Source organism: Peromyscus leucopus, chromosome 5 (assembly GCF_004664715.2).
Source record: "Peromyscus leucopus breed LL Stock chromosome 5, UCI_PerLeu_2.1, whole genome shotgun sequence".
Lineage (NCBI taxonomy): Eukaryota > Metazoa > Chordata > Mammalia > Rodentia > Cricetidae > Peromyscus > Peromyscus leucopus.
In genome coordinates, this window is record NC_051067.1 from 16,985,468 (window position 1) to 17,011,339 (window position 25,872).

The 25,872-nt window shown below is 45.4% G+C and overlaps 1 protein-coding gene across 6 annotated transcripts in view; it reads left to right on the forward strand.

Annotated features, from left to right (window-relative positions):
• The window catches only part of Kif13a (kinesin family member 13A), a 185,093-nt gene that overhangs the window by 77,719 nt on the left and 81,502 nt on the right, over positions 1-25,872 (forward strand). For all 6 annotated transcript variants that reach the window (XM_028867682.2, XM_037205761.1, XM_037205763.1 and 3 more), the window contains one exon: positions 11,417-11,477. In XM_028867682.2, the coding sequence (XP_028723515.2) occupies positions 11,417-11,477 (61 nt within the window). The remainder of the gene's footprint in view (positions 1-11,416; positions 11,478-25,872) is intronic.

Below are 25,872 nucleotides of genomic sequence, written 5' to 3' on the forward strand. Positions count from 1 at the left end.
GAAATTGCTGGCCCAACGAGGCATTCTGGAAGACCCCTGCAGCTTCTGAAAAGCCTAATTATATCCTTACCACGTGACCCCAGTGATCAAGCTTCGGGTAGTTACCCAAACCAACTGAAAGTTTCTGAAAGTTTGTATCTACTGCGCACAAGTGTTTATGATGGCTAGATTCACGGTGGCCAAATACTAAAGCAATGATGACCTCTAGCAGGAGGATGGATGATGAATCCTGGTACAGTCTTTTGAGTTCAAGGAGAAATGTGCTATCTACCCACAAAAAGGCACGGTGGAACCTCCTTTGCATATTAAGTATAAGAAGCCAACCTGAGAATGCTCAATGCTCTAAGATTCCATTATTAATCCATGATGTTCTGGAGTAGGAGAAACTATGTGCTGATTAAAAAAAAAAAAAAGACAGTGGTTCCTCAAGACAGTGACCACAGCCCAACACACTACTCAGTGAAGCAATCGAGGACAGACAAGCCAGTCAGCTGGAGCAGGTTATGCCTCCCTTGCTAACGGACAGAGCCACAGACAGAGTATGGCCCCCCACACACCCCACCCCAAACGTAGATTGCTATGAACCTGATCTTTTGGCTTTTTCTATCTGGTAAGTGTTGGCTTTTATAAGGTGCTCTGAGTGGAGAAGCCTGTGTCTCAGATACTGCCCACCTCCCTGCCGCATAAGGCTTTGACCTGATGAGCACGGCAGTGTTTATGGGGCAAGGTCCGCTTCCCTCGGGAACAATAGCCCTTCAGACACACACGGAGCCACCGGTTTGTTTATGTGTCTGTAGATTCAGAAGCAGAAAGAGCCTTTGTTGTGCAAGCGTCAGGGCGTGAGAGGTGTGGCTGTCGGTCACAGTGCAAAGGCAGCCTTGCCACTGCCTGTTGGGCGAGCCATCTTTTGGTAAGCCTGATTTTGGCGGGCACTGGTACACGTGGAAAAGAAAGGTTGTCCTATCGGTTGTGTTTTATTGGGCAAGGTAATAAGAAGGAGGCATTTGGGAAGAAATTAAAACTATCTGCCAATCATCTTGTTGAGGTCATACCTCTTTTCAGTCAATTTGTTCATTGTAAATTTATGAGCAAACAATATCTTATAGTTTACTGTATGATTTAATATTTCAACCTTGTCAATTAATTTTCAGTTTTTAAAAAAATTGTGTCGAGGCTCAACCTTGGGGCTTTTACCTATGGTAGGCAAACACTCTAGCAGTGAACAATGCCCCTGCCCATATTGTTTAAAGGAGCTCATTGAAGACCCGGGGTATGCGTGTGCCATACCAGTACTGGGGGCCACAGCAGAGGATCTAGAGTTTGAAGCTAGCTTGGGCTATGTAATAAGGCCCTGTCTCCAAAAACAAAGGTACGCTGATGAACACCAAAAGCTGGCTTTATTAACATTTCTCAAGAAGGAAGAACTGTGCACAGCTCTGCTGTCCAAGATTCGCTTTTGTTCTGTCTGGTCTTTGGTTCTGTGATGATCTCCTGTTTTGCTGAGTACAAAGTACTGGGCCAGGCTGTTGAGCATGCATGATGTGACTACTGTGGCTTGGGCTGTCTAGTAAGTATAAAATACAGCAGTTTTCTAAGGTTTAATACAAGGGTGAAAGAAAAAAAAATGTAGCACAAATATTTAGGATATACTAGGTTAGCTAAAATATGTTACTACAACACGTTTGTCTTTCTTTTGCTTCTAAGTATGTCATGAAAACAGTTTGAATTACCTTTGCGGTTCCCGTGGCCTTCTTGTTAGACTGCTGTGTTTTGAACAAACACGTGCCTTCGTAGTGACGGAGCAGTCGCAAAGCACCTGGTCTGAGCTTGAGCTGGTTTCCTTCCTGGTTAAACTTCTGCCCTGGTGCCTGGTCTTGAGGTCCTGCTGTCCTGTGAGCTCAACGACAGCCTAACCTTCCCCAAACTACTGAAACCCCCGAGAGTGGTCAAGGCATTCGGTGTGGTGTGGATGATCAGACTTGCATGGTGTTTTCAGTCACAGAGGATGGGCTTTGCTACAGCCATCTGTCACCACTGCGGTCTTCGTGACTTCACAGGAAGAAAAGCTCAGAGCTGAGCATGGGGCTTCAGGATGGCCCGCCTGTCCCTGTAAAGTTTCCAGAGGCAGAACTTCAGGGTAGGAATCATGATGTCTACAGGGGCAGAGATAAGGACACAATTGATGTATGTCATAGTTTTTTGGCTCTTTTGGAGGACCCCTACCCAGCTCACAGATAAGTCACACATGGAGGCTTATTACTTATGAATGCCCGGCCTTAGCTTGGCTTAGTTTCTTGCCAGCTTTCCTTAACTCAAATTATCCCATCTACCTTTTGCCTCTGGGCTTTTCTTGTTCTCTTACTTCAGTAAATCTTACTCTTACTCCATGGTTTGCTGTGTAGCTGGGTGGCTGGCCCCTGGAGTCCTCCTCCTCTGGCTGCTAGATCTCTCCTCCCAGTTTTCTCCTTCTATATATATTCTCTGCCTGCCAGCCCCACCTATCTTTTCTCCTCCCTTGCTGTTGGCTGTTCTTTATTAGACCATCAGGTATTTAGACAGGAACAGTTACACAGCTTCACAGAATTAAACAGATGCAACAGGAGCAAAAGTAACACACCTTAAAATAATATTCTAGTATAGGTGTGTTAAGAAGTAATGCAGGCTGGGAGTGTGAATCGGTGGGAGAGCCCCTGCCGGGTGTGCACAAGTCCCTGGGTTCGGTCCCCGGTGCTGGGGGTGGGGGAAAGGAAAGGAAAGGAAGGGGTCGTGAGATGTGCACACTTTGGTTAGTGTAGGGTACGTGCAAGGAAAAGTTGTGCATGCAAAGCTAAGAGAAAGGGTTGGCTTATCATCTTAGAGTCAGAGCTTAATCTGGCAGGCCAGGAAGATTATTTAGGGTTTACATGTATTTAGGTTATATAGGCGGTAGCATGCATGCAAGAAATTCACCTGGTTGCAGATGCAAGCTACACCGTGAGGAGAGAACCCAGGGTAGACAGTAGTGCTGGTCTCGTGCACCATGAGTAGAGAACCCAGGGTAGATAGCAGTCTGCTCTCGTGCAGTGCCTGCCTTGGGTTGGCCTGCTCATGCCAGGTGCTGCAGCAGCAACACCCTCAGTGCTCAGTGCTTGAGACAACAATGGTCGGTTTCTCTAAGGTTCGTGTCAGTCCGGGTCACTGTGGCTTTAGTCTGGGCTCCAGTCTGAGGAATCTGCTACTGTCTGGGACTTGCTAATGCTGTGGCAGAGGCTTACAGACCAGCCGCTCCTCGGAACCTGCAGTCAGTGCTTCGCTCAAATACATGTGGCCAAAGGTATGGCCAACCTGGTATCAGTGGGATCAGGAATTACATTCCCTTTCTGCGGGTCCGACAAGTAACATGGCCGTAGTGGGGCCGTGTAACCCTTTCAAGGAGGGCAGGGAGTTATTTGAAACAGTAGTACAATTTTTTCACACTTTGTCATTTCTAACACGTTTTTAAAAAATTTCCAAAGCCTTCAGAAACACATCACTGTGTATTTTTGTCCTGATTTCTCTTCAGACTTAATGTACATCACACCCGTTCTGTGCTTGGTTTTATTGGGAGCCAATTGTTCTCTGTGTCTGAGGATACCCATAGATGCCGATGGTAGGGAACCGGATTGCTCGCTTCTCAGCCCCAAAAGAGAAAATCATTATCTCCCTTGTCTGTCAGCCATGGTCCAGCTTCCTATCCAGAACAGTAAAGTTCTCTTGGACTGGAAAGAGCCTCTGGAATCCTGCCTAGGTCATCCCCAGCAGAGTGAACTCTCCCTCAGCCTTTTCCTGTGCCTGCAACCACTGGGCTGCCTCGGGACCTTAGAGTCTGGGGATGTGGTACCTTGAAGCCAGCTTGGCTTCCTCTTCTCTCTGGCCGTAGACACTGGGCTTTATCCCTCAGAGTGTGGAAAGCACATTAGGTGAGCTCTTTGGAACCAGGTCCAAATACTACCCGTGGTAATTGATGTCAGGGTGAGTTTTATTCTTTCTTTGGTGATAGGCAGCAGCAGCCATTTGTCAAGATGGCGGACAGGCTGTGAACTGCAAGCTTAGATGCTTGTGACTTTCATCAGTGTTTGTTAAAGAAATGCCCCGTTTTTAAAAGTGCCACTTTGCCTTTTGAGTGCCCTGTTGAAGAAGTTAATCAGGGTGTAAGAGAACCAATAAAAAACACCCACAGACCGAGGATGTGACCCATCTCCCCACCCCTTTGCAGCCGGTGAACTGATGTTGGGAGTGGTGATAAAGCTGTAGACGTGGGCTCAACAGAGTATTCGAAAGAGTTGGAATTGACTCCATGCTCATTGAGTGTGCACCACTAATTTACAGACAGCAATGTTAAGTGGCTGCCCTATGCTGCTGTTAAAGAGTTAGCATGGGATTTGGGAGAACTACGTAGTTGCTATTTTCAAATTTCCTTCGTGGTTGGATGACAATATGGATGAGTTCCTGAAGAAGACACTTTCCAGCTCCCCTCTTATTACATAGAGTCCCCATCTATGGGAGTGCTTTGCAGAGTGTAGTTTCCTCCTGTGGTAGATGATGAGGTCTCTGAGCTTGCGGGCAAAGCTGTTCGCTGCTTTGAATCTTGAGTCAGACACCGTTGACTGTGTAACCCAAGACACGGTATGTAGTTACAAGCGTGGATGAAGGAAATGATTAATTACATCGTGAAAAGGCAACCGTGACTTGACAGACTTTTAAACAGGAAAGGAGGTCTGTCAGCAGACCTGACTAGTAAGGCTGGTGCCTCTGGTACTCGTCTCCCTCGCTGGTGGCAGCTGTGGTCTGACCCAGGCTGAAGTTGGTGGTTGGTCCAGTGACTTCTACAAACAGTAGCAGTGAGGACAGTCCTGGGGTCAAACAGGCTTCCTGTGCAGGCTCAGTATGAGATCTCTAAGGGAAGTTTAACTTAAAATCATAATATAATAATAATAATAATAATAATAATAATAATAATAATAGTAAATAACTAGCATGTATTTGTTACACATAACGATGGGTGACTCTTTGTTTTATAATAATTCTGACGGTAGGAGGAGGAAAGCATTGAAATGTCAACATGAAATGGAATATAGAGCGTTCCTTGTCTTTTGGTGTGACTCAGTTCTCACAACACCACGTGGTGAATGAGGACAGACCAAAACATCTTTCTTATTGTCATCTTGAAAAGCTACAAAGTGGTTTTTTGTTGTTGTTGTTTTAAAGGAAACAAAATAGGACCCTGGCAAGCCCACCTACAGCAGGGGAGGTGGGGCTTTGCAGAGCAGTCTTGGGCACAGATCTGAGATAGTACAGGATGGGCTGTGAATGGCAGCTGGGTCTACAGATGTGAACACGGGATTCACTGTTCAAAGAGGCAATGAAGCCAGGGAAGAGGAAGAAGACCCATTCCCTCATACAGAACAGAGTGACTCCACCTGGAGCAGACTTCTTAAGCACCGAGCACTTTAGATTTGGGAGCTAGGAAGTCACGTGTTTTGCATATATATAGTGTTTTCTATATAGAGATACATAGTTACTTCTTGCATGAACTTTTTAAAAATGTGAGCATTGTCTTTCCCATAATTCAAGTGAAAATGGGTCTTCACTCTCTGTATTGCTGAAGAGTTGGCCCTCGATGATCGATGTTATTATATGTGAAAATACAGATTCATAAGCTTGTCCAGATAAGAAAAAATTCACTGCCTTAGTCAGGGTTTCTATTTGATGTGATGAGATACCATGACCAAAAGCAAGTTGGGGAGGAAAACAATTATTGGCTTACACTTCCACATCGTAGTCCATCATTGAAGGAAGTCAGCACAGGAATTTAAACAGGGCAGGAACCTGGAGGCAGGAGCTGATACAGAGGCCGTGGAGGAGTGCTGCTTACTGGCTTGCTCCTCGTGGCTTGCTCAGCCTGCTTTCTTATAGAACCCAGGACCACTAGCCCAGGACCACACCCACAGTGGGCTGGGCCTTCCTCCACTGCTCATTACTTAAGAAAATGCCCTACAGGCTTGCCTACAGCCTGATCTTATGGAGGCATTTTCTCAATTGTGGTTCCCTCCTCTCAGATAACTCTAGCTTGTGTCAAGTTGACGTAAAACTAGCCAGGCACACTCATCAAGACGCTATTCTAGACTAAATGTAAATTTACAGAGTCTTTTTGTTTGACGGATCATAAAGCCTGAGAACAAAGCCCTTGACCTCTTAGCAGCTGATAATACAGCAAAACAAAGGGAACCATACATGAAGGGAGATATGTGTCTCCACATGCACAGAGCGTGATTAGGCAGGCATGGAGTTCAGAGTAATTAGAAGTGTTTCTAGGCTCCTGAGGGCTCCAGGGGCAAATGTGCCTGCTGCCAAGCCGGATGATGTGAGTGTAATTCTGGACCAGGCACAGGCAGAAGATCACTGATCCACACTAGGTGTTCTCCGACCTCCACAAATGTGCTGTATAGTACGTGGGCCTGCACACACACGTCATCCACACACAATATCATCCACACATCATCATCATCATCATCATCATCATCATATGCTTCCATAAAGGAATGACATTTAAGATGACATTGGAATAGTTAAAGGAAAATTGAAACAGACTTAGACTCAGGCTACAAAAATGGATGTTTGCTTTCCAAATTTTTCTCTATGTAAAATTTAATATTATGTCATAATAAGCCTTAGATTAATCATTTTCCACCTGTGAAAGGGATGAAAGGCAAATTAAAATTATTTTGAAAATAGCACATGAATTTTTCAGGAATAATTATTTTCCATTTTGTTGTTTGAGGAATGGGTGGATGGAGGCCTGTGTCCCAAAGGTGAGGTTGATCTTGAACTACTGATCCTCTTGCCTCAACCTCAAGTGCTGGGGTTTCAGGAGTGCACCACCATGCCCAGTTGTTTGATATTTTTAGCTAGATTTAAGCAACTACAGGACAGACTGTGTAACTGACAAGTATTTGAGACTCAAACTGAGAGTGACGGCTGGGTCTGGTTGTTTCCTGGAGGAAATATATTGCAGTTGGAGACTTTAGTGAAGGCACAAAACTAGATGGGATCAAGGAAGGCCACAGAGCGGCTAGAGAGATGGCTTAGCAGTTAAAAGCGCTTGCTACGCATGCAGAAGATCCAGGTTCTGAGGTCAGTTCCCAGCACCCACTTCAGGCAACTTACAACTGCCTGTAATTCCAGTTCCTCGGGAATCTGATGCCCTCTTCTGGTCTCTCGGGGTACTACATGCACATGGTGCACTTACACATTGTAAGCAAAATAGTCATACACATAAAATAAAATAAAATACAGATTTTTTAAAAAAAGGAAGGAAGGAAAGGAAGAATGCCACAGATTCCATACAGCTGAAGTGCCTTCCCATTTGGCTTTTATTACTTTGTTGAGCTGGCATCTTGGTTTCTCTGTGTAGCCCAGGCCGGCCTCAAATTCTCGACCCTCCTATCTCAGCCTCCCAAGTGCTAGAATTACAGGCCTGGACCGCCATAGCTGTCTCACATTATTTTCTGGGTTAGAAAAATGGTTGCAGACCACATTTCCCAGAACGCTGATGCCTTCTGCTTCTCCCCAGAATATGCAGGCTGTTTCTTTCAGGTTTTTTTTTTTTTTCTTTCTAACCACAATTGAATTTTGCTGAAATGCCATTAGAGATCACAGTTCTCAATAGGCAGGGAGTTTGTATGGCATGCTGCTCACAAATTCTGGAACCTCCTTACTTCGGGATATATGTCACTCAATGAGTGTGCCTTATTAAAAACAGCCTTAGCAGCTTTGCTAGATGCTCAGTGGTTCGCAAAAATGCAGAGCTAATGTTTTTTTAAGGGCCCGATGGAGCTGGAGCAGATGTGCAGCAGGCGGCTAGGAATTCCGTGCTGGCATGAGTTTCACACATGGGGAGCTGAGAGGGAAGAGTGGGATTTTGCTGAAGACAATGACTTTCTAATTTTAAAAATAACTGGAGAATGCCTGTACCTTTGGCTCGTTGGCCAGTTGGAAGGTGTGACTAGCCGGTGTCGCTCGCAGTGATGAAACAGAACGGTCACTGTTTGTTGTTGAGGCTATCACTTATTATCCCAGGCTGACCCAGAATTTACTATGTAGCCTAGGCTGGCCTGAGACTTGCGGCAATCCTCCTGCCTCGGCCTCCCACGTGCTGGGGTCGCAGGTGTGAGCTGCCACACCCAGCTTCTCTCTTAATATATTTGCTCAGTTGTATCCAGGCTCTGAATGTTTCCCATCACCCACTTTGCAGTTAGGATGCACTCAACTTCTCAATGAGTGATTAGAAGACTTTAGGGAGCTCCAGTGAAGGGAGTTAGTCCTAAAATGATACATTTCTCTAGTATGCTATGTGATGTCGTTGAGTTTCAGTGAAATGAGTCAGACTTCAGACTTCTTCCTGATAAATGTTGATAAAAATAAAAGCCTACATTCCATAATTGGCTTGAGGGATTGCTATTCTAAAGCGCCTCGGACCAACAGTTGTGAGATCAGGGCATTGCACGGCTGAAGGAGAGGTCTGTGTCTGACAGGCAAAGAACCCCTGTATCTTGCAATGCCTTCAGAGACCCTTCATCCCATGGTAGCACTTTAATATTTGTCTAGACTTTAAAGGGGAAATTTGGAAAATGAATTTTCGTGTTATTTTTATTTGAAGAAACAACTTCAAGTAATTAACTGTTAGAAAGTGTTGTGGAATGGGCAATGATGTCACTGGCAGGGGCACCCTCCAGCTTGGACTGGATCTCATTTTATTTCAAGTAGTGGCCATGCATACAGAGACCAGTAGATTGGTGACCTCGGTATGTAAGACAGCAAAGTGTTAAAAGTCAGTCAGAGGTGGGTATGCCTGCCGCTCTGTCTAGGAACTACTAAAGAGACTCATTGATCCAGAGGGTAGCAGTCAAGACATTAAAAACTGGAAAATGGCCTCTGTTGACCATTTGCAGTAAGGCTGGAGAGTTGACTTAGGTGGAAAACAAGGCAGATGCCCTGAGGTGAAAGATAAATATTATCTGACTTCATGGAAGGGGGAATCGTAGAATCTCCATTTCTGGAAATGTTTTCAAACAACACAGACCTCTTGGGAGCAGTGTTGAAGTTCAGTCTTGCCCAGAGGCAGAAAGATTAGCTGGATTATGCCTGTGTGATCTTTTGAGTCCTCGAAGGGACTCTCGAAGGTAGTAAACATTCTTTACTTTGTTGACTGAAACTATTGTTTCATAGCTGTTCATTTGAAAGTTTTGTTCTGTTTTGTTCTGTTTTGTGGGTATATCAGTATCAAACTTGAATCTGGAGTCAGTGGTTTAAGTTATGTGTATTGTATATGCCCAAATCTTTGTGTGGTGATGAAACTATTGTAAGCATAAATTAGATTTTTACTTTTTGTTTTATTTGTGTGTGTATGAGAGAGGGAGGTGGGAAAGAGGGAGGGGGATGAATATAGGTATGCGTGCTGTGGCATATCACTTTCCCTTATTCCTTTGTGACAGTCTTTCACTGAACCTGGAGCTAGGCTGGTAGGTAGCCCCCGACATTGTCTTGACTCTGTACCCACCCTCCGTTGCTAGGGTTACAGGTGCAGGGGACCACATCCAGCTTTTTACATGGGTCTTCATGCTGACGCATTGGGCACTCTATCTGCTGAGCCATAAAGGCTTTTATAATATAAAAAGTACCTGCTTCCTTGCAAAGTTTCAATGCCATTAATCATCCGATAAATAATTCCAAAGCAATGAATATAAATATCGCAGGCTTCAAAGATGAATTAGATTGGCTCCTGCCTTCAGGGAACTTACCGTGCAAGTGGAGCTGGAACATTCACAGATCATCCTCCTGTGTGTCCAACCTGGGGATTTGACCCAACACATTTGTTGGTGACAGTGGCATGTCACTATATCAAAAGGTTGGGCAAACCTGTGTTATGATTAGTAGGATAACAGAAGAAATTGGGATAGGAGCAGAGAATAGGATTCAGCAGTGTTGTGAGATTTCAGAGAAGAAAAAAAAAGTGTGTGTGTGTGTGTGTGTGTGTGTGTGTGTGTGTGTGTGTCCTTTGGTTGTAACCAAACAACAACATTTTCTGGAGGAAAATGCATTGAGCTGCACCTTCAGTATGAAGCTTGTTTGTTTGTTTGTTTGTTTTGGGTTTTTTTTTCCCCAAGACAGGATTTCTCTGTGTAGCTCTGGCTGTCCTGGATCTCACTCTGTAAACCAGGCTGCCTCGAACTCACAGAGATCCACCTGCCTCTGCCTCCCTGAGTTCTGGGATTAAAGGCGTGCGCCACCACCGCCCGGCCAATATGAAACATTTTGAAGGGTAGAAATGAAGAAAATGAGAAGAGAATGGGCCTGTGACTACTCATTCCAAGAGGACACGTTCCCCGGGGGCGGGAGGGAACAGGGAAAGTGGTTGGCAAGGAGCTGGTGCTGTCCAGTCTGGGCCGCCTGGCTGCGTTTACTCAGCGCTTGTCCCTTCTGGTGTTGAAGCTGTGGAGGATCTGTGTGCAGGTGAAAAGCCACCCTGTGCAGCTCCAGAAAGAGGCTGTGGAGCCATCCCCAAGAGCTGTGACTTTGAGGCTAAAGCTATTTCTTATGAGTGTTCCCCAAAAATGAATTCCAAGAATCGAGAAGGCCACACATGTAAATGGGTCTTTACTGAAGGACCTTTGAAAGCTTTTGCCCTGGGAATTGGAAACAGGGCAGTTCGTGTGTGCAGTTTTCAGTGTGATTTCATCTTCTCACATGGACCACCCCTTGGAACTCGAGTTCCTTGAACACAGTCTGGGCAGTATTTTCTGTGCATTGGATGATAATGCTAGAGCGCAGGTAGTGGTGTTTGTGTGGAAGGACCGCGGCCAGGGAGGAGTCAGCACTCCGGAGCTGCGTCGGGGGTTAGTGCCTGTAAGAGCAGGTGGTTGAGTTATTGGCAATACTCAGCCAGTGATGGCATGTTGTAACAGTGAGGAAAACGGGAGGGAACCCCAGATTGTGAAGGGGGGGTGACCTTCACTGTGCTAGAGATGGTAGTATATGGAGAGCTAGGAGAAGGAACGGGTGTAAGTAAAAATCTACCTGTATAATGTTACCCGAGAAGGTATGGGAGAGCCAGTTTAAAGGTTTCTGTGCACACTACTAGACTTGGAGGGGGAAGGGGATTCGTATTAAATATATTTTTTAATAAGCCACATGTTAATATGTTTGCCTGTTAGAATTCTAGATAAACAGTAGTTTCCATATGAATCCATAACTGTAGGGAGTTGCACCCAAACCACTGCTGTTTCATTTATTGGGTATTAACGGGTCTCCTCTTACCTTCATCGAGTATTTCCCCAGCCTGATTTCCCTCTCCAGACGGAGCTCATTCCTAAGCTTACTATTTTGTTCTTTCATTTAGGTGTTTGCCTTTGATTATTGCTTTTGGTCCATGGATGAGTCAAACACAACAAAATACGCTGGTAAGTTGGCCGCCTCCACTGTGTCTGTTTTCTCTGATTGTTCTGGAGTTTTCTTTCCCCCGTGTGTCTCACACCACTCTCGTTCTAGTGGGTGTGTTTGGAAAGCTGGCGATCTGGCTCTGCCACGTTCTTGCTGAGCAGCCTTAGACTAGGTTTGAAAACCTCAATAGAGAGGTGCGTGCGATGGTGCCCACCCGTGACCCCAGCGCTGCGGAGCCCGAGGCAAGAGGACTGTCCCAAGTTCGGGCCAGTTCAAGGCTGAGCTACGTAGCTAGTATTAGGCTAGGCGATGCTATATAACAAGACTCTGGCTGTACCTCCCCCCACCACCACCACCACCACAATTTCAAAACCTCATTAGGTTTCTAGTTGTTCACCTCCTAAGGATGTCATTGTCCTCAGGGACACTCCCAGGTCCAGCCTAAACTTGATAAGTTTCAACTGCTATAGAAAACCTGAGGGGAGACAGCATGGACTGGCTACAGTTGCTGAGGGGGTATCATAGAGATGGCACTGAAAATGAGCATGGAATTATATATAAATAAAAATTAAAATATAATTAAGCCTAGAAGGGAAAATGATAAGTACTGAGGTTAGGCGTATGTTAGCTCACCTGATTTAGCCATTCCAAAATGTATACATATATTGAAATGTGAATGTAACACCATAGATACCAGTTTTACTTGTTAATTTTTTTTAAAAAGTAAGTTAAGCATACCATTTGAAGAGGAATGTAGGAGGTATCCATATATAAAGTGTCATGGTAGCAAGGCAAGTCCACAGACCTTGGGGGTCAGCTCTGTGACCTGCTTTGAGTCCTCGGGATGAGAGCTTAAGTTCTCTGCGCTTCACCTGCTTCCTCTTAAGTGGAAATGGCAGCTCTTGTGCACCTATGTCATATGGGTGCCGTACGGGTTAACTCGGGACCATAACGCTGACTGACGGAAGGTGCCTGTAAATGATGCTCCATTTGGGTTTTTTGTAGGGAGGGGGCTGGGCATTGTGCTAGCAGGGGCCTGAGGAGCCACATAATAAGACAGTGATGACAGGAAACTCGCAAAGCCGGACCAGGAAGTAGAGACCAGTGGGGTGAAAATGGAAGCTGTTGGCATGGACTGCCCCAGAAGATACGAAGAGGAATCCATTTTCCTCCCTCCTGCGTCCTCAGCACCTCAGCGCGTGTCTCCCGTTAGTGCCTGCAGATACCACTGTAGCCTACGATGTAGCGCTCCAGGGGGTGGGGTGGGGGGTGGTAGGGGTGGGGGCACAAACTTTCTTTTCAGTACAACTTCACTGGATCCAGATGAGAAAATATCTGTGGAATTTAGTATCTGATGAACACTATGATTGGAATCATAAGAAGATAAAAATGATTTTTAATGTGCTGATAGCCTAAAATGTGCTTTTTGGTTGCGTGGTCACTTCAAATACCGTGTTCCAGTTAACCTTCAAACGAGGTCTCTTGATTCATAGAACAAGGCGTCTTTACAATGCCGGGGTGAGGGGTAGGTTTTTCTTATTCTGCAGATATCATCATCATTATTATGCAACTATTATGACATTTTTATCGAAAGGTAATATTCGTGGTTGTTGTTTTCTCGGGTGTTTGACTGTTACACTAAATCTGCGTGGAAAATGCATTGCTCGTGGATGAGGTTTTTGGTTCCTGTACTAATTTGATTTCTGTTTTCTTCACTTAAAAGAAACAGCGGTTCTTAACTGTGAATAGAAACATTAAGATGGAAGCATTCATTCTCTGGTGAGAAGTAAGGGACATGGAGAGAGAGCCGCACATTTCCTGAAACCACCCTACTTGTCAGGCTCCATGAATAATGGCCTCATTGAGACCGAGGCTCTCAAAGCCGCTCTCAAAACGGGGGTCTAGCAGGCCGAGTGGGGGTTGGTAAATGCATGGGCTGAGCGAGCCAAAGACGGCAGGGCCCTCAAGTGTCATATGCTCTGTCCGAACATTAAATCCTCGGTGAACTTTGGATGTTTATTAAAAGCTATTGCAAGATGCTCTACCCTCTGGCTTTTCAACCTGAAACTCTAAGTTCTCTAGAATTGATAATGGCACTTCAGGGCTTGGGTGAAGCAGTTAAAGAGCGTGAGCGTGTGAACCCCACATCAGACTGTGGGGTTCTAATTCTTGGCCCCCCACCTTTGTGCTGTGTGTGTTACCGAATCCTCTTACCTAGTACTTGTCCCGTAAAACGGATCCTCATAGGTCTCATTGTCTCTCTGACAGTGGCTAGCATCAGTATGTTGGCAAAAAAAAAAAAAAAAAAAAAAAAATGTCCTGGGCTGGGATTCATGGCACCTGGTTTTGCTACAAGCTGCTAGGCTTTGGTGCGATAAAGATAACCCTTTCTCCTCATCTGTGGTCAGGATGAGGTAAAGGAGGAGCTGCGGCCATGCCTCCCGTAAAGCTGAATCATCCATTTTGTGTGAGCCGCACAGCTGTGGTGACTTCTCAGAGGCAAATCAAAGGCCGGTTTGTTCGGCCATTTGCATGGCCTGGAAGTGTGCTTTGGAGCATTGTGCTCTTGGAGTGTCTCTTCCTCCTTTTGCCCTCTTGATTGGGTTGGTATAATAATGCTTGGAAGGTATTTTTGAGTCAGAAGCAAAAGTCTTTGTGATAGGACTAAATGGGGGAAAAAAGACAGTAAATAGACTGCAGAGTTAGATACCTCAAACATGGCCTGTCTGCACAAAGCCATCACTTCCTCCAACCTCAGTGTGCAACCACACATAAATCTCATTAAAAGATGATAAAGTGACTGTATTGGAGTCAATAGTGATAAATTCGAGCCATCTTAGTAAATAACTACATCATGCTAATGGTGATTAAAACCTTCTTGATGAGGAATCAATGCATTAAAAATGTCATTTCCTAAAGTGAGCCCTGTCAGTAGATAAGTGGTTTCCAACAGCTTTGATGTTTACGGCCTCCTGCTCATCTTTAAATCTTACTGCAGATATGAAAAGCAGTCTGGAGGCTGGAGAGATGGCTCATTGGTTAAGAACATTTGCTGCTCTTCCAGGGGACACAAATTTGGTTCCCAGCATCCACCAGGGTAGCCCACTATCTCCTGTGACTCCAGCTCCAGAGGATCTGATGGCCTCTTCTGGCCTCTGCAGGCACCAGCACACATGTTCCATGCCCAGACACATAGCACATAAATAAAAATAAAACAAATATTTTTTTAAAGGAAAGAAAGAAGAGAAGTCTGATGGTGGTATATGTGGGGGTCAGTGTGGATACTATTCCTTAGCCTGGGAGATTCTGATAATTGGCCTAGAAATTATGTAGTCTTTCTTGCCATATGGTGTGTTGCTCAGATTTGCTGAAGCCATGTGTTCTTGGGCATTTGTTGATTCCCCACAACCTGGAAGAAAAGATGTCCAGCTGACTCCCACCCTCCTCCCTTTGTTCATGCTGAGCGAGGGCAGAAGAGCATCTTCAGGCTGAGGGCTGAGTTGCAGGCCAGTGGCCATATTTGATTCTGTTCCCGTCATGGGGGTTGATGTGCTCAGAGGTCAGAATGAATAATTTCACATTGCTTAAGGAAAGCAAGAATAGTAAGACGACAGAGCCTGCATGCACCAAAATTAATATGCTAGAAGCCAGTGTTTGCCAAATTAGAACCAAATTGTCAGCAGAATGGCACAATATGAATTTATCTTAACATATTTAGGCCTAAGTATTTGGCCATTGAAGTGTTCTCCTAGTAACTACCTGGAGAAAGCACGGGCTCTTGGAGTCAGGCTTCTTGGGCTCAACTGGTAGGCAATCATAACAGTCTTTCATATCGTGAATCGGAGGATGAATCGAGACTCCCAGCAAGTTCTGTGCATCCAGAAAACAGCTGATAATTGTGAGCCATTATGTAAAGCTGTAAACGTTCTTTGTGTGGTCATCAGGAGCACTAATGGTTGGCTGTTTAAACATCATTAAAGTAGACATGTATTGTACATGATGTCTGCTGACCCAAAACCCACTAGCCAAATGAAAAACTGGAGTACAAACTCTTTCCAGGATTTATTTTTTTTCTTATTTTATAAATTGTCTTATGAACATGGCCATTTTTTTAGTGACTCACCTTCACCAAGTGGGTCCTGAGCTCTTGAAGCTTTCTTAAAAATCAGCAACTTTCTAATTTTCATTACCTTTGTAATTGAGAGAGACAGAGAGTGATAGACACAGACACACACACAAACACACACACACACACACACACACGCATACACATGCACACACGCATGCACACACACACACACACACACACACACACGCATGCACACACACATGCGCGCGCACACACACAGATACACACATACATACACACACAGACACACACAGACACACACACACACACAACACACACACACACACACACACACACACACGAAGAGAGAGAATAGTTCAGAGGGCAGCTTGCTGGAGTCACTTGCTCCTTCCACCGTGTGAGTCCTAGGCTGTCGGCCTTGGCAGCCAGCACCTCTATCTGCTGAGCTATCTCAGTGGCCCAGAAACGCGTTTGCATTTGTTTTAATTAAAGTATATGATCACAAAGACATCCAATTGACATAAATCAGCTTGGAAGCCAATCCAACTCGCCCTCTATAAAACACGCCTCAACCGGTGGAGGCTGGGGGATTTTGCCTGCCTGGTCCTGTGTCAGTTCAGGTCATTGATGTTAGTGAACCCCCAAAACAGACACATATGGTTTAATTCACGACTATTTAGTTGGTGAAGATGCCCAATACATAAACGAGCTAATCTTAGGAACTTTTAAAAAGTAGATATATATGTATACTTACACATATAGCATATACTTATTATACACGTGGTTTTGGTTTTTTTCTTACATCTAATGCCTACCCCACCCTCAGCTCCCTTTTTCACTTTGGGACAGGGTCTTGCGTATCCTGGGCTGACTGTGCTTGAAGCTGAGTTTTTAATCATCTCTCCACCTCCAAGTGCTGAAATGATAACCACGCACCCCCACGACAGGCTTGGCCTGCTCTGGTGCCGGGCCCGGGGCTTTGTGCACACTTTGTGCATACAGCGTACTGACTGAGCTCCAGCCTGCAGACATCCCTTCCATCCTACCCCACCCCGCCTCTGTCACGCTCTCCTCTCTCTGATCACATCAATTCCTGAGAGTACTTGCTGGCACCCAGAACACTACTTAACTTCGTTGTGTTTGGAGGGCAGATATCAGTAACTGTGATTAGAAAAGGCAGTCCATATGCTGCTAAGCCCTTTACGTGTAGGAGGGGACATAATAACAAGAACATACAATTAGATAGGAAATGCTATTGTCTGAATTTTCGCAGATGAGAAAATCAAGGGTTCAGGAAGTGAAAATAGTGACCATTGTAGACTGAGTCACAACCAGTGATGACTGGATTTGACTCCTATCCTGGACACTTCTCATCTCCCTCAACCCTTAGAGGAGTTTTGTTAAGTCCTGGTGTGGAGCCTTGCTGAGAGTGCTAGTAATCGCATCCTCCCTCCAAGCGAGTGTTGTCCAAAGTCCTGAGCCCGTGTGCTTGGCTGAGCTTTGTTTGAACATTTCCCCCAAGAGCTGTGAGCACCGCAGCCGTGAGTTCTAGAAGTGACTGTAGGCCTAAGTCTGCTCCCTTATTGGAGAGAGCGACTGTAAGCCACTTCCAGAGCCAGGGGACGCTTCTTTGTCAGCATCGGTCTGTGTGGAGCCGGGGCTTCCCAGTCCAGCAAGCTCGGTTTTCTTTTTTGACCCTTGGCACCAGGGCCCGGGGAGGAGTTCTCCTGCCCCCTCCCTGTGAGTCAGCCACTTTATCCAGCAACAAAAAAAGGAGCCCAGCTCCTGCTCAGCTCCAGCAGTGTCCCCGGGTTGGAAACATTGTCTGGGTAAGTCACTCCCTGCTTGGTACAAGTGACACTTCCCCAGGCTGCCATGCTGATAGCACTTGGAAGCCTCCGTGGAAAATGGCCTGTGGTTCACTTTCAGCTCATGGCCCAGTTTCTCGAGTTCCCTTCACCAGGTCCCTTCATGGTAAACTTCTGAAGCTGATTAAGAGTTAAATATTGCACCTCCAAGTCCAGTCTTCTTAAAGTCTTTGTTCCTTTATCTGAACTGTAGTTTGGGCTCATTAACTTAAAAATGGCCTGCAGCCTCTGAATGTGAGAAATTTTGTGAGCTGCACTCCACACACCAAAGGCCTTTGAGGGAGGAATTTGCTTAAACCTCATCCAAATAAGGCCTTTTTTTTCTCCCTCTGAGGTATGCAAGCAAGACCTGTCTGTTCTTGCACCATCCAGGTGCTCTGATTTGGAGCTGGGCCCCTGCCAAGTCCAGACTCATCGAAAGGACTGTGGCTGTCAGCCCTGCGTAGACGGGAAAGCACCTTCGTAAAGAACGAAAGCCTGGGAATTGCCGCTTACAAATACACAGCCAAGCTCCCCCGACTCCAACTCCAAAGAGAGAAGAAGGGCTTGAGGGATGAAGTAGATTTGGGGCTGTGTTGTATTGGTTAGCCACCACGGGTATAGGGAACCTGAGGCCCAGGCTTTGGAGGCCCCAGTTCATGACTGATGGCCCCATTGCTTTGGAGAAAGACCACATTTAATGGCAGAACTGTAAGGTGGAAGAAAACCTCTTACCTCAAGGCCAAGAAGTAAAGAGGGACAACCTGGGGTTCCAAGTCCTCTTCAAGGACCCCCCTTAGGTTCCTACCCCCTAAAGATTCTACTATCTCCCAGTAGAATGTCCTACCCTGGACAACAGTCTTTAACTTGAAGATCTCAGCTTAGATGGTCTTCCTTATAGAAGGAGATTCTATTTGTGTGTCGAGTGTGCTGTGCCCTGCTTACAAGTTTGTTGACTGTGATGTGTCTGTGTGTGCTTCTTAAAATGTGGATTAGAAACATGGGTCATAGGCAGTGGTGGCGCACACCTTTAATCCCAGCACTCGGGAGGCAGAGGCAGGCAGATCTTTGTGAGTTCAAGGCCAGCCTGGTCTATGGAGCGAGATCCAGGAAAGGTGCAAAGCTACACAGAGAAACCCTGTCTCGAAAAAAATCAAACCAAAACGAAAACAGAAACATGGGTCGTACCCTCTCCTTTCAGTCTCCTGCTTTCTAGGCCCCAGCCTATCGTCTTGTGTCCTGTGTCTCTTCAGCAGGTGGGTGTTGGGCACAGGACTACTGTAGCTCTTTCCCTTGTTCCCCGTTCTCTCCTTGTGCCTTGCTATCAGGTCCCTGCTGTGTGAAGACTAGGATCTTTGCATGGTGACTGGGAGGCCATTGCTGCTGTTCCCGTGGGGTCAGGTGATGCCCGCATATGGAGACCTACTGGTGTTGGCTGTTCAAAGATCTGTATCATACGTGACTCAGGGTTGGGTGACTCAGACTGACTCTGCTTGCAGAAATCCCACACTGGGGCTCCTGTTACTGCTCTGACATTGTGTTACAGGTTTCCCTGGGCATGGCCGTGTTTTATAACTTGTCCACATGGTTAGAGGAGGTCCGATTATAAGCCCTGAAGGAAATTGGCATCGCTGCCATGTTTATTAACAGTGAGGTCAGACGCGGCATGCCCTGCGGACTCACCACACCAAGCATGTGGAGCTGATGTCTCCAAGAGACACCTCCTCCCTGGCACTGGTTGTGCTAAGAAGTCGGAGGCCTCTTGGGTTTGACAGTGTTGTGGCTTTGCTCTGTTGGTCTGGGTTGGGAACAAATACCTATAGATCCTCCTCTTTCCCACAGGACTTCTGAACCTCCCTGTAGGCTTTCCCCTAGAAAAACAGCACTCCATTCTGCTTGAGTGTAAACTGTAATTGGGAAACATTCAGGGTGGGGATACTGCATCTTTTACGAGATCTGCCCAGGCAGGGTTTGCATTCCCTGGTTCCCACCATGCAGCATAAACAGCTGCTTTTTTTTTTTTTCTAATTTTTTTATTTTTGTGAGCCAAGGTTCAAAAAGCAGTGGGTAAGTCATTTTTTCCTGTGCTGAAAGAGACTGTTAGGTTCAAAAAATATGGAAGTAAACAAAACAAAAAAAAATTTTTTTAAGTTAGAAAGCCTCACAGCTGGGGAGGTAGCTGAGTGGCAGAGCTCTTACCAAGCATGCCCAAGATCCCACATTCAGTCCCCGGTACTGCAAAGGGGGAAAAGGCCTTCATTCATCTGGGTCCCCATGGGTCTTGTGTGTCTTTGGGATGTCCTGTGTTCTAAGGCAGAGTGAAGCGAAGCCACATCCCAGTGCTGCCTGCAGAGTCTGCTGTTGATGAGGACAAGGGCTGGACCACGGATACAGGAAGGATTTTGATGATTTGGTTAACGGTTTGGATCGTGGCCACTTCCACAGCTATTTGTCCTGTAATAGTGGTTCCCTGAAGGTTACTGAACAAAAGAATTGGTTGAGCATAGCTGTAGCCCAGGGTTCATGTGTTCACACAGCCCCAGGGTGGAGAAATAATGAGAAGTCTGTAGAATTGGTCCCATTCACCGTTTTACTGATGCTATTCGTTATATTGTGTTCTTTCTCCTTGCAACCTTCTGTCCTGGACCCTATGCCTTAGCATGCTCTGACCTAAATTAGGATGTCTGTTTTCTTCTTGTCATCCCCAGGTATGTGTATGTGAGTGTATACACACACACACACACTACACACACACACACACACACACACACACACACACACACACACCACCCTCTACCTGTCTCCCACCACTCACTCTTAAATATGAGAAACACTCCCCCTTACATTATCAGTGACACTTCACCAGAGGACCCTGAAGAAAGCTAGAAAAAAATGGCAATGGATGATTCCTTTCTAAGAATTGCTGTCTTACCTTCTGTTCTCTCTCCCTTAACACTAGGATGCCCCCCAAAACTCTTGCAAAGACGGAAGGAAAGGTGATCAACTGATTCTTCCTTCTTTACACCAAGCTATTGATGTGGCGATACTCATTATAGAAACATGACTACAATACGTCCCAGGCTTTGCACTGACTAGGCACTGTGGTAGGTGCCTCTGTAACCCATCCTGACCTCAGTGCATCCCAAAGTCACTCAGCTGATGGGAGGCAGCGCTCACTCACAACTAAAAAAAAAATGTGAGTGGATACCTGTATAATCTGGGTGTGGAAACTGTGAGCAAAAACCATAAAGGAAAGAGAAAGGATTTGGGCATTACAAATTTTGTTTTTAGAGCTGGCCCGGTGCATGCCTTTAGTCCCAGCACTCGGAAGGTAGTGGCAGGCGGATCTCTAAGTTCAAGATCTTTGAGTTCAAGGCCAGCCTGGTCCACAGAGTGTGTTCCGGGACAGCCAGCATCTGTCATCAAGCATAATAGCCTAGAAAATGTAACTGTCTTCTAAAACCATATGAATATACTTAGTGGAACTCAGGCTAGGTAATATTTCCCATGCATGTTTATTGTTATGATGCCTAAGAAATGACTGTATCAGTAAAGAAGTAATTTTTATTTTTGAAGTTTCATTTATGAACATGTGTGTGATGTATGCCTTTAATGTGCCAGGGAGCACATTTGGAGGCCAGAGAACAATTTTCCCAAGTTGGTTTTCTACTTCCTCTCTTGTTTTTTTTTTTTTTTTTTTTTTTTTTTTTTTTTTTTTTTTTTGGTTTTTCGAGACAGGGTTTCTCTGTGTAGCTTTGCGCCTTTCCTGGAGCTCACTTGGTAGCCCAGGCTGGCCTCGAACTCACAGAGATCCACCTGGCTCTGCCTCCCGAGTGCTGGGATTAAAGGCGTGCGCCACCAACGCCCGGCTCTACTTCCTCTCTTACATGGGTTACAGGGATTGAACTCAGGTCACCAGGCTTGTGTGTCAATCAGTCACCTTTACCCACCGAGCCTGATTTGTAAGTTCTTAAATAAAAATGGCTCGGATAGTCCAGACATATTCTACTGACCCATCTATTCACACCCATCTGGCTTGTTTGCCAGAGACAGACTCTCATGCTTTGAGAGTTTTCATACTGAAACAATCATACTTTGGCCAAAGTATAAATGGAAACAATTATTTCTTTTTAAGCTTAAAGAACAACCTTTCAGGGACTTAATTATTACTGATTAGGAAAGGAGCCTCGGTTAGAAATACGTAAGTCCAAGAGCAGCTGTATCAGTGGGCAATTCAGCAAACATGAATGCCTGCTACATGCCTTATGCTCAGCGGAGTTGCAGCAGCCTCGTCATCATAGTTTGGTAGTTGAAGCTAGAATGACAGACAGACAGACAGAGATAACTGTGGGATAACCTATGAAGGTTTATAATACCATGGAGACCAAGGGTGAGAGCCACTGACCAGTCACAGTGACCCACAGCACAAGTTCCTGACTATGACTGAATATCCAGCTGCACTTCCCAGCAGTGAGGTCTTGCTACAAGGGTGACAAGCTTTCAGACCCTGGTCACCTGTTATCATATTTATACCTGTTCTGTGTACTGTGAGGATCCACCAATGGAAACCTGTAAAGTGTGACTACAGATAAGACCCTGGATGGGGAGTCCTTCTCTTCCTTCTTCTCAGAAACATAAATACAAGGTAGATTAGTTGAGTATTATTTAGTATTTCCTGGAGTTTGGACACAGTATAAACTAAAATTCACCAGGTTTTTTGTTTGTTTGTTTGTTTGCTGTTGTTATTATTATTGTTATTACTGCTATTGTTGCTTTTGAGGCAGGGTCTCAGGTATCCCACATCAGTCTTAAACTTGTTTTGTAGCCGAGATGACCCTGAATTCCTAGTCTGCCTCCCTCTACCACTCAAGAGCTCAACTTCCAGACAGGTGCCAACATACCTGAATTTACTCTCAAAGTAACAGAGGGGTAAGATCAGAAGTTCAAGGCCACCTTGTATCAAAAAATAAAACAATAAATAAATAGCGAAATAAAACAAAATAGTTCTTGCATCTTTATATACCAGGGAATCCTTTGATTATTTTTCATATGATTTTAGCATACATAACCTGATTTGTTGGATGTTTCTTCTTTAATTTCTATTCCAGCCAAGAAAAGATGTTATTTGCCCTTGAAATAAAGATACTCCTCCCACATCCAGCCTATTCAGTGTCAGGAGCAAAATTTGGAAATCCTACATTGCACTACCTGATCCTGGAAGAGATTTAAAATGCTGGTTTATTAATGACTTCGTGATGCTGTACTCTGAGTCCTTTTCTCAGCTCAAACTCTGTCTCAATCTGTTTTGTGCTGCTCTAAGGGAATCCCTGAATCTGGGTAATTTATAAACAACAGATCTAAGAAGTTCCGAATTGATGGGTGGCACCTGCAGAGGGCCTTCTTGCTGCAGAAGGTACCAGGCAGTCGGAGAGTGAGAAGAGCGGTACTGTTACGTCTTTGTCAGGACTGCCAGCCCACAAACAATGACATAGAGACTTGTTATTAATTAGGAAAGGTCGGCCTTCGCTTAGGCTTGTTCCTAACTAGTTCTTATAACCTAAATTAACCCATATTTTTTAATCCTCGTTTTTCCACATGGCTCATTACCTCATCTCCATACTGCCCACCCTGTTTCCTCTGCACTCTGCCTTTCTTCCTCCTAGAGTTCTCTCTGCCCAGAAGGCCTGCCTATACTCTCCTGCCTAGCTATTGGCCATCAAGCTTTTTATTACACCCATCACAGCAATACATCTTCACACAGTGTACACATATCCCACAACAAAGGGCCATCCTTGGCTCGCTCACAAACTCACTTCTGTGATCCCATTATCCCATTCATGAAGACAGAGCCCTAGTGACCTGCCTAGTCTTCTCTTAAAGGGCTCCCGTCTTGACAAGCTTGCTCTGGGGATTGGATCTCCAACCAGGGAACATTGGTGGACACGTCCAAGCCCTCCACTTGCTTGTAGTTTGAGCAAACCTAACAGAAAGCCACTTGAGGGGAAAAGTGTTTATTTTGGCTTGCAGTTTGCAGGACTCCCTCCCATCATGGTGACAGGAAGTATGGGGGCACTGGTCACAATGTGTCTGAGGTCAGGGAGCTGATAGAAATGAGCACTGTGCACAGCTTGCTTTCTTTTTACTCAGCCCAGGAGATGGTGCTGCCCACACTCAAGGTGGGTCTTGCCTCCTCAGCTAAACTTCTGGAAATACCCTTATAGGCATGCCCAGAGGTGTTTCCATGGTAACTCTAAATCCAGTCAAATTAACAATGAAGATAAACCAATACAGTATTCTTGTTTTGTGTTGTCTCCCCCGTGTCAGAAGAATTGAAGTTGTGAGGTATGGCCAGGTAGCTAGAGCTCCTGTCCTGCCTGTGGGTTGGTTAATCGTCATGGAAGAGCAGAGAGGATTGGTGTGGTCAGCTGCTTGGGCTGAGAAAGCTTTGGAGTAGGCTTGAGTCTGGCCGAGGACCACAGGCAGTTCCAGCAAGCCTGAGCATAGCTGACTTACTCTGCATCCTCCCTAGGCCAGGCTCAGCTCCAGACTAAGGCCTGCCCTGCCCTTTGGAGTGGAGCCCGGAGTGCATAGAGAAATAAGGGGGGTCCTTTGAAAAAAGTAGAAGCAGATCCTGGTGTAGATGAAGGGAGCCCAAGAGCCCTGGGGCAGACTGACGTAAGAGCTGGGTCTAGAGTGTGACTTACTGGCAGCACCTTCCTGTTGGAGGGCTTGTGCACACACACTTCACAACACACTGTGTGTTTAGAAAAGCCTGTTACAATTCTATTTGCTTTAAAAATCTCTGTGTTCTCCCAACATGTTTTGAGTAAGCTGTATACTAAACGGTAGGTGTTAGAAATGGAAAAGAAGTAAGACAATGTCAACTTGGAATCTTTTTTTCTGACTCATTTTGCCAACTTTGACGTCCCACCTTCTCTTTCTCCCTGTGGGTGTCTCATGCACTATGATGTATATGACACTTTACGTTGTATATAACTACTGTGACATGGCTTTCCCTATTCAGTATTGCTTCTTAATATTACAATTGCTGACAGGAAGTATTTTTCAATTTTTCAGTGTATTCTTTTTCATTCTGAAATGTGTACATTTAAGACATCCGCTCCCGTACTAATAATGGGTGTTTAACTTGACTGCAGTTTATAGCATGGTAAACAATGTGCCAAACCGTCCAGGGACATGTGGGGGAATGTGTCACTCAGAGAGAGGCTCACAGTGGGACAGAGTGGAGGCTCACTCCTCTCCAGTGTCAGGTTTTCTTCAGAATGGCCACTTGAAATGATTCTCTCAGCAGTGGTTTATGATGTCTTTCTCTACAACTCAGCAGTATTTGATGTTGCTAGAATTTCACCCTTTGGCAGCTTAGTGGTCAAAGCGTCAGCTTTTATCCCTTGTTGACAGTCTTTGAAGAGTCTTGTCCTGCAGTCTTGACGTTCAGCAAGGCAGTGCTAAAATCCTATCCAACTTCCCATGAAAAAGAAATACACAGCCAGTAATAGCTTGCAGTTTGTTATTTTTGAATATGAGGAGATTTTCAAATATACTGAAAGACAAAATGATTAAACTGACTCATTCTTTCAACAAATATTTATTAAGCATTTTATACAAGACACTAGGATTACAAAGATAAAAAAGATTGTCATCTCTGACATCAGGGTGCTCTCCTTCCAGGGCTGGAAACAGTCCCTAAGTCAGTAGTGCCTGTAGATGCTCTAAGAGTGAATGTTCTGGAAACCATAGGAATGTGGAGTAAGGAAGTGTAATGTAATTCTCTTCATTGTTGGGAAGTCAACGTGAGGAAGGTGCGTGCCATCTTGACTGTGTGATAAACATGCCGTAATACACTCTGTCCCTCTCCACCTTAGTGTGGCTCATGGGAGAAGCCCCAGGAGCTGGGCTCTGGCAAGGATTCATGAGACAGAACTGGTCTTTGTCCTCATGTGAGAACACAGATGAAGTGGACCTGTGAATTACTAATGACAGCGTCTTAGTTCCTTTTCCTGTTGCTCTGACACAGTCCCCTGGTCAAAGCAGTTTGGGGAAGCAAGGTTTCTCCCGGCTCCCAATCCCAGAGGAACTCCCTCACAGCAGGGAGAGCATGGCAGCAGGGGCGTGAGGCCCCAGACCACATCTTGCTGGCAGTCGGGGAGGAGAGAGCAATGAGTGGTTATGCTTACCTCGCTTTCTCCTTTTTATTCGGTCCAGGATGAATACCAGCTCATGGGATGCTGCTGCCCACAATCATGGTCCGCCCCATGTTAACTTAATCTAGACAGTCCCTCAGAGGCATGCCCAGTGGCTTGCTTCTAGGGGATTGTAGATCCTGTCATATTGACTGACAATCAATACTAACCATCACTCACGCCCACTGGTGAGCAGTTTCTCAGCAGTTGGTTGTGCAAACACTTTGCACGGTGAAGAAGTGGACATAGGAAATGTATGCCATGGTTCTCACGAGTT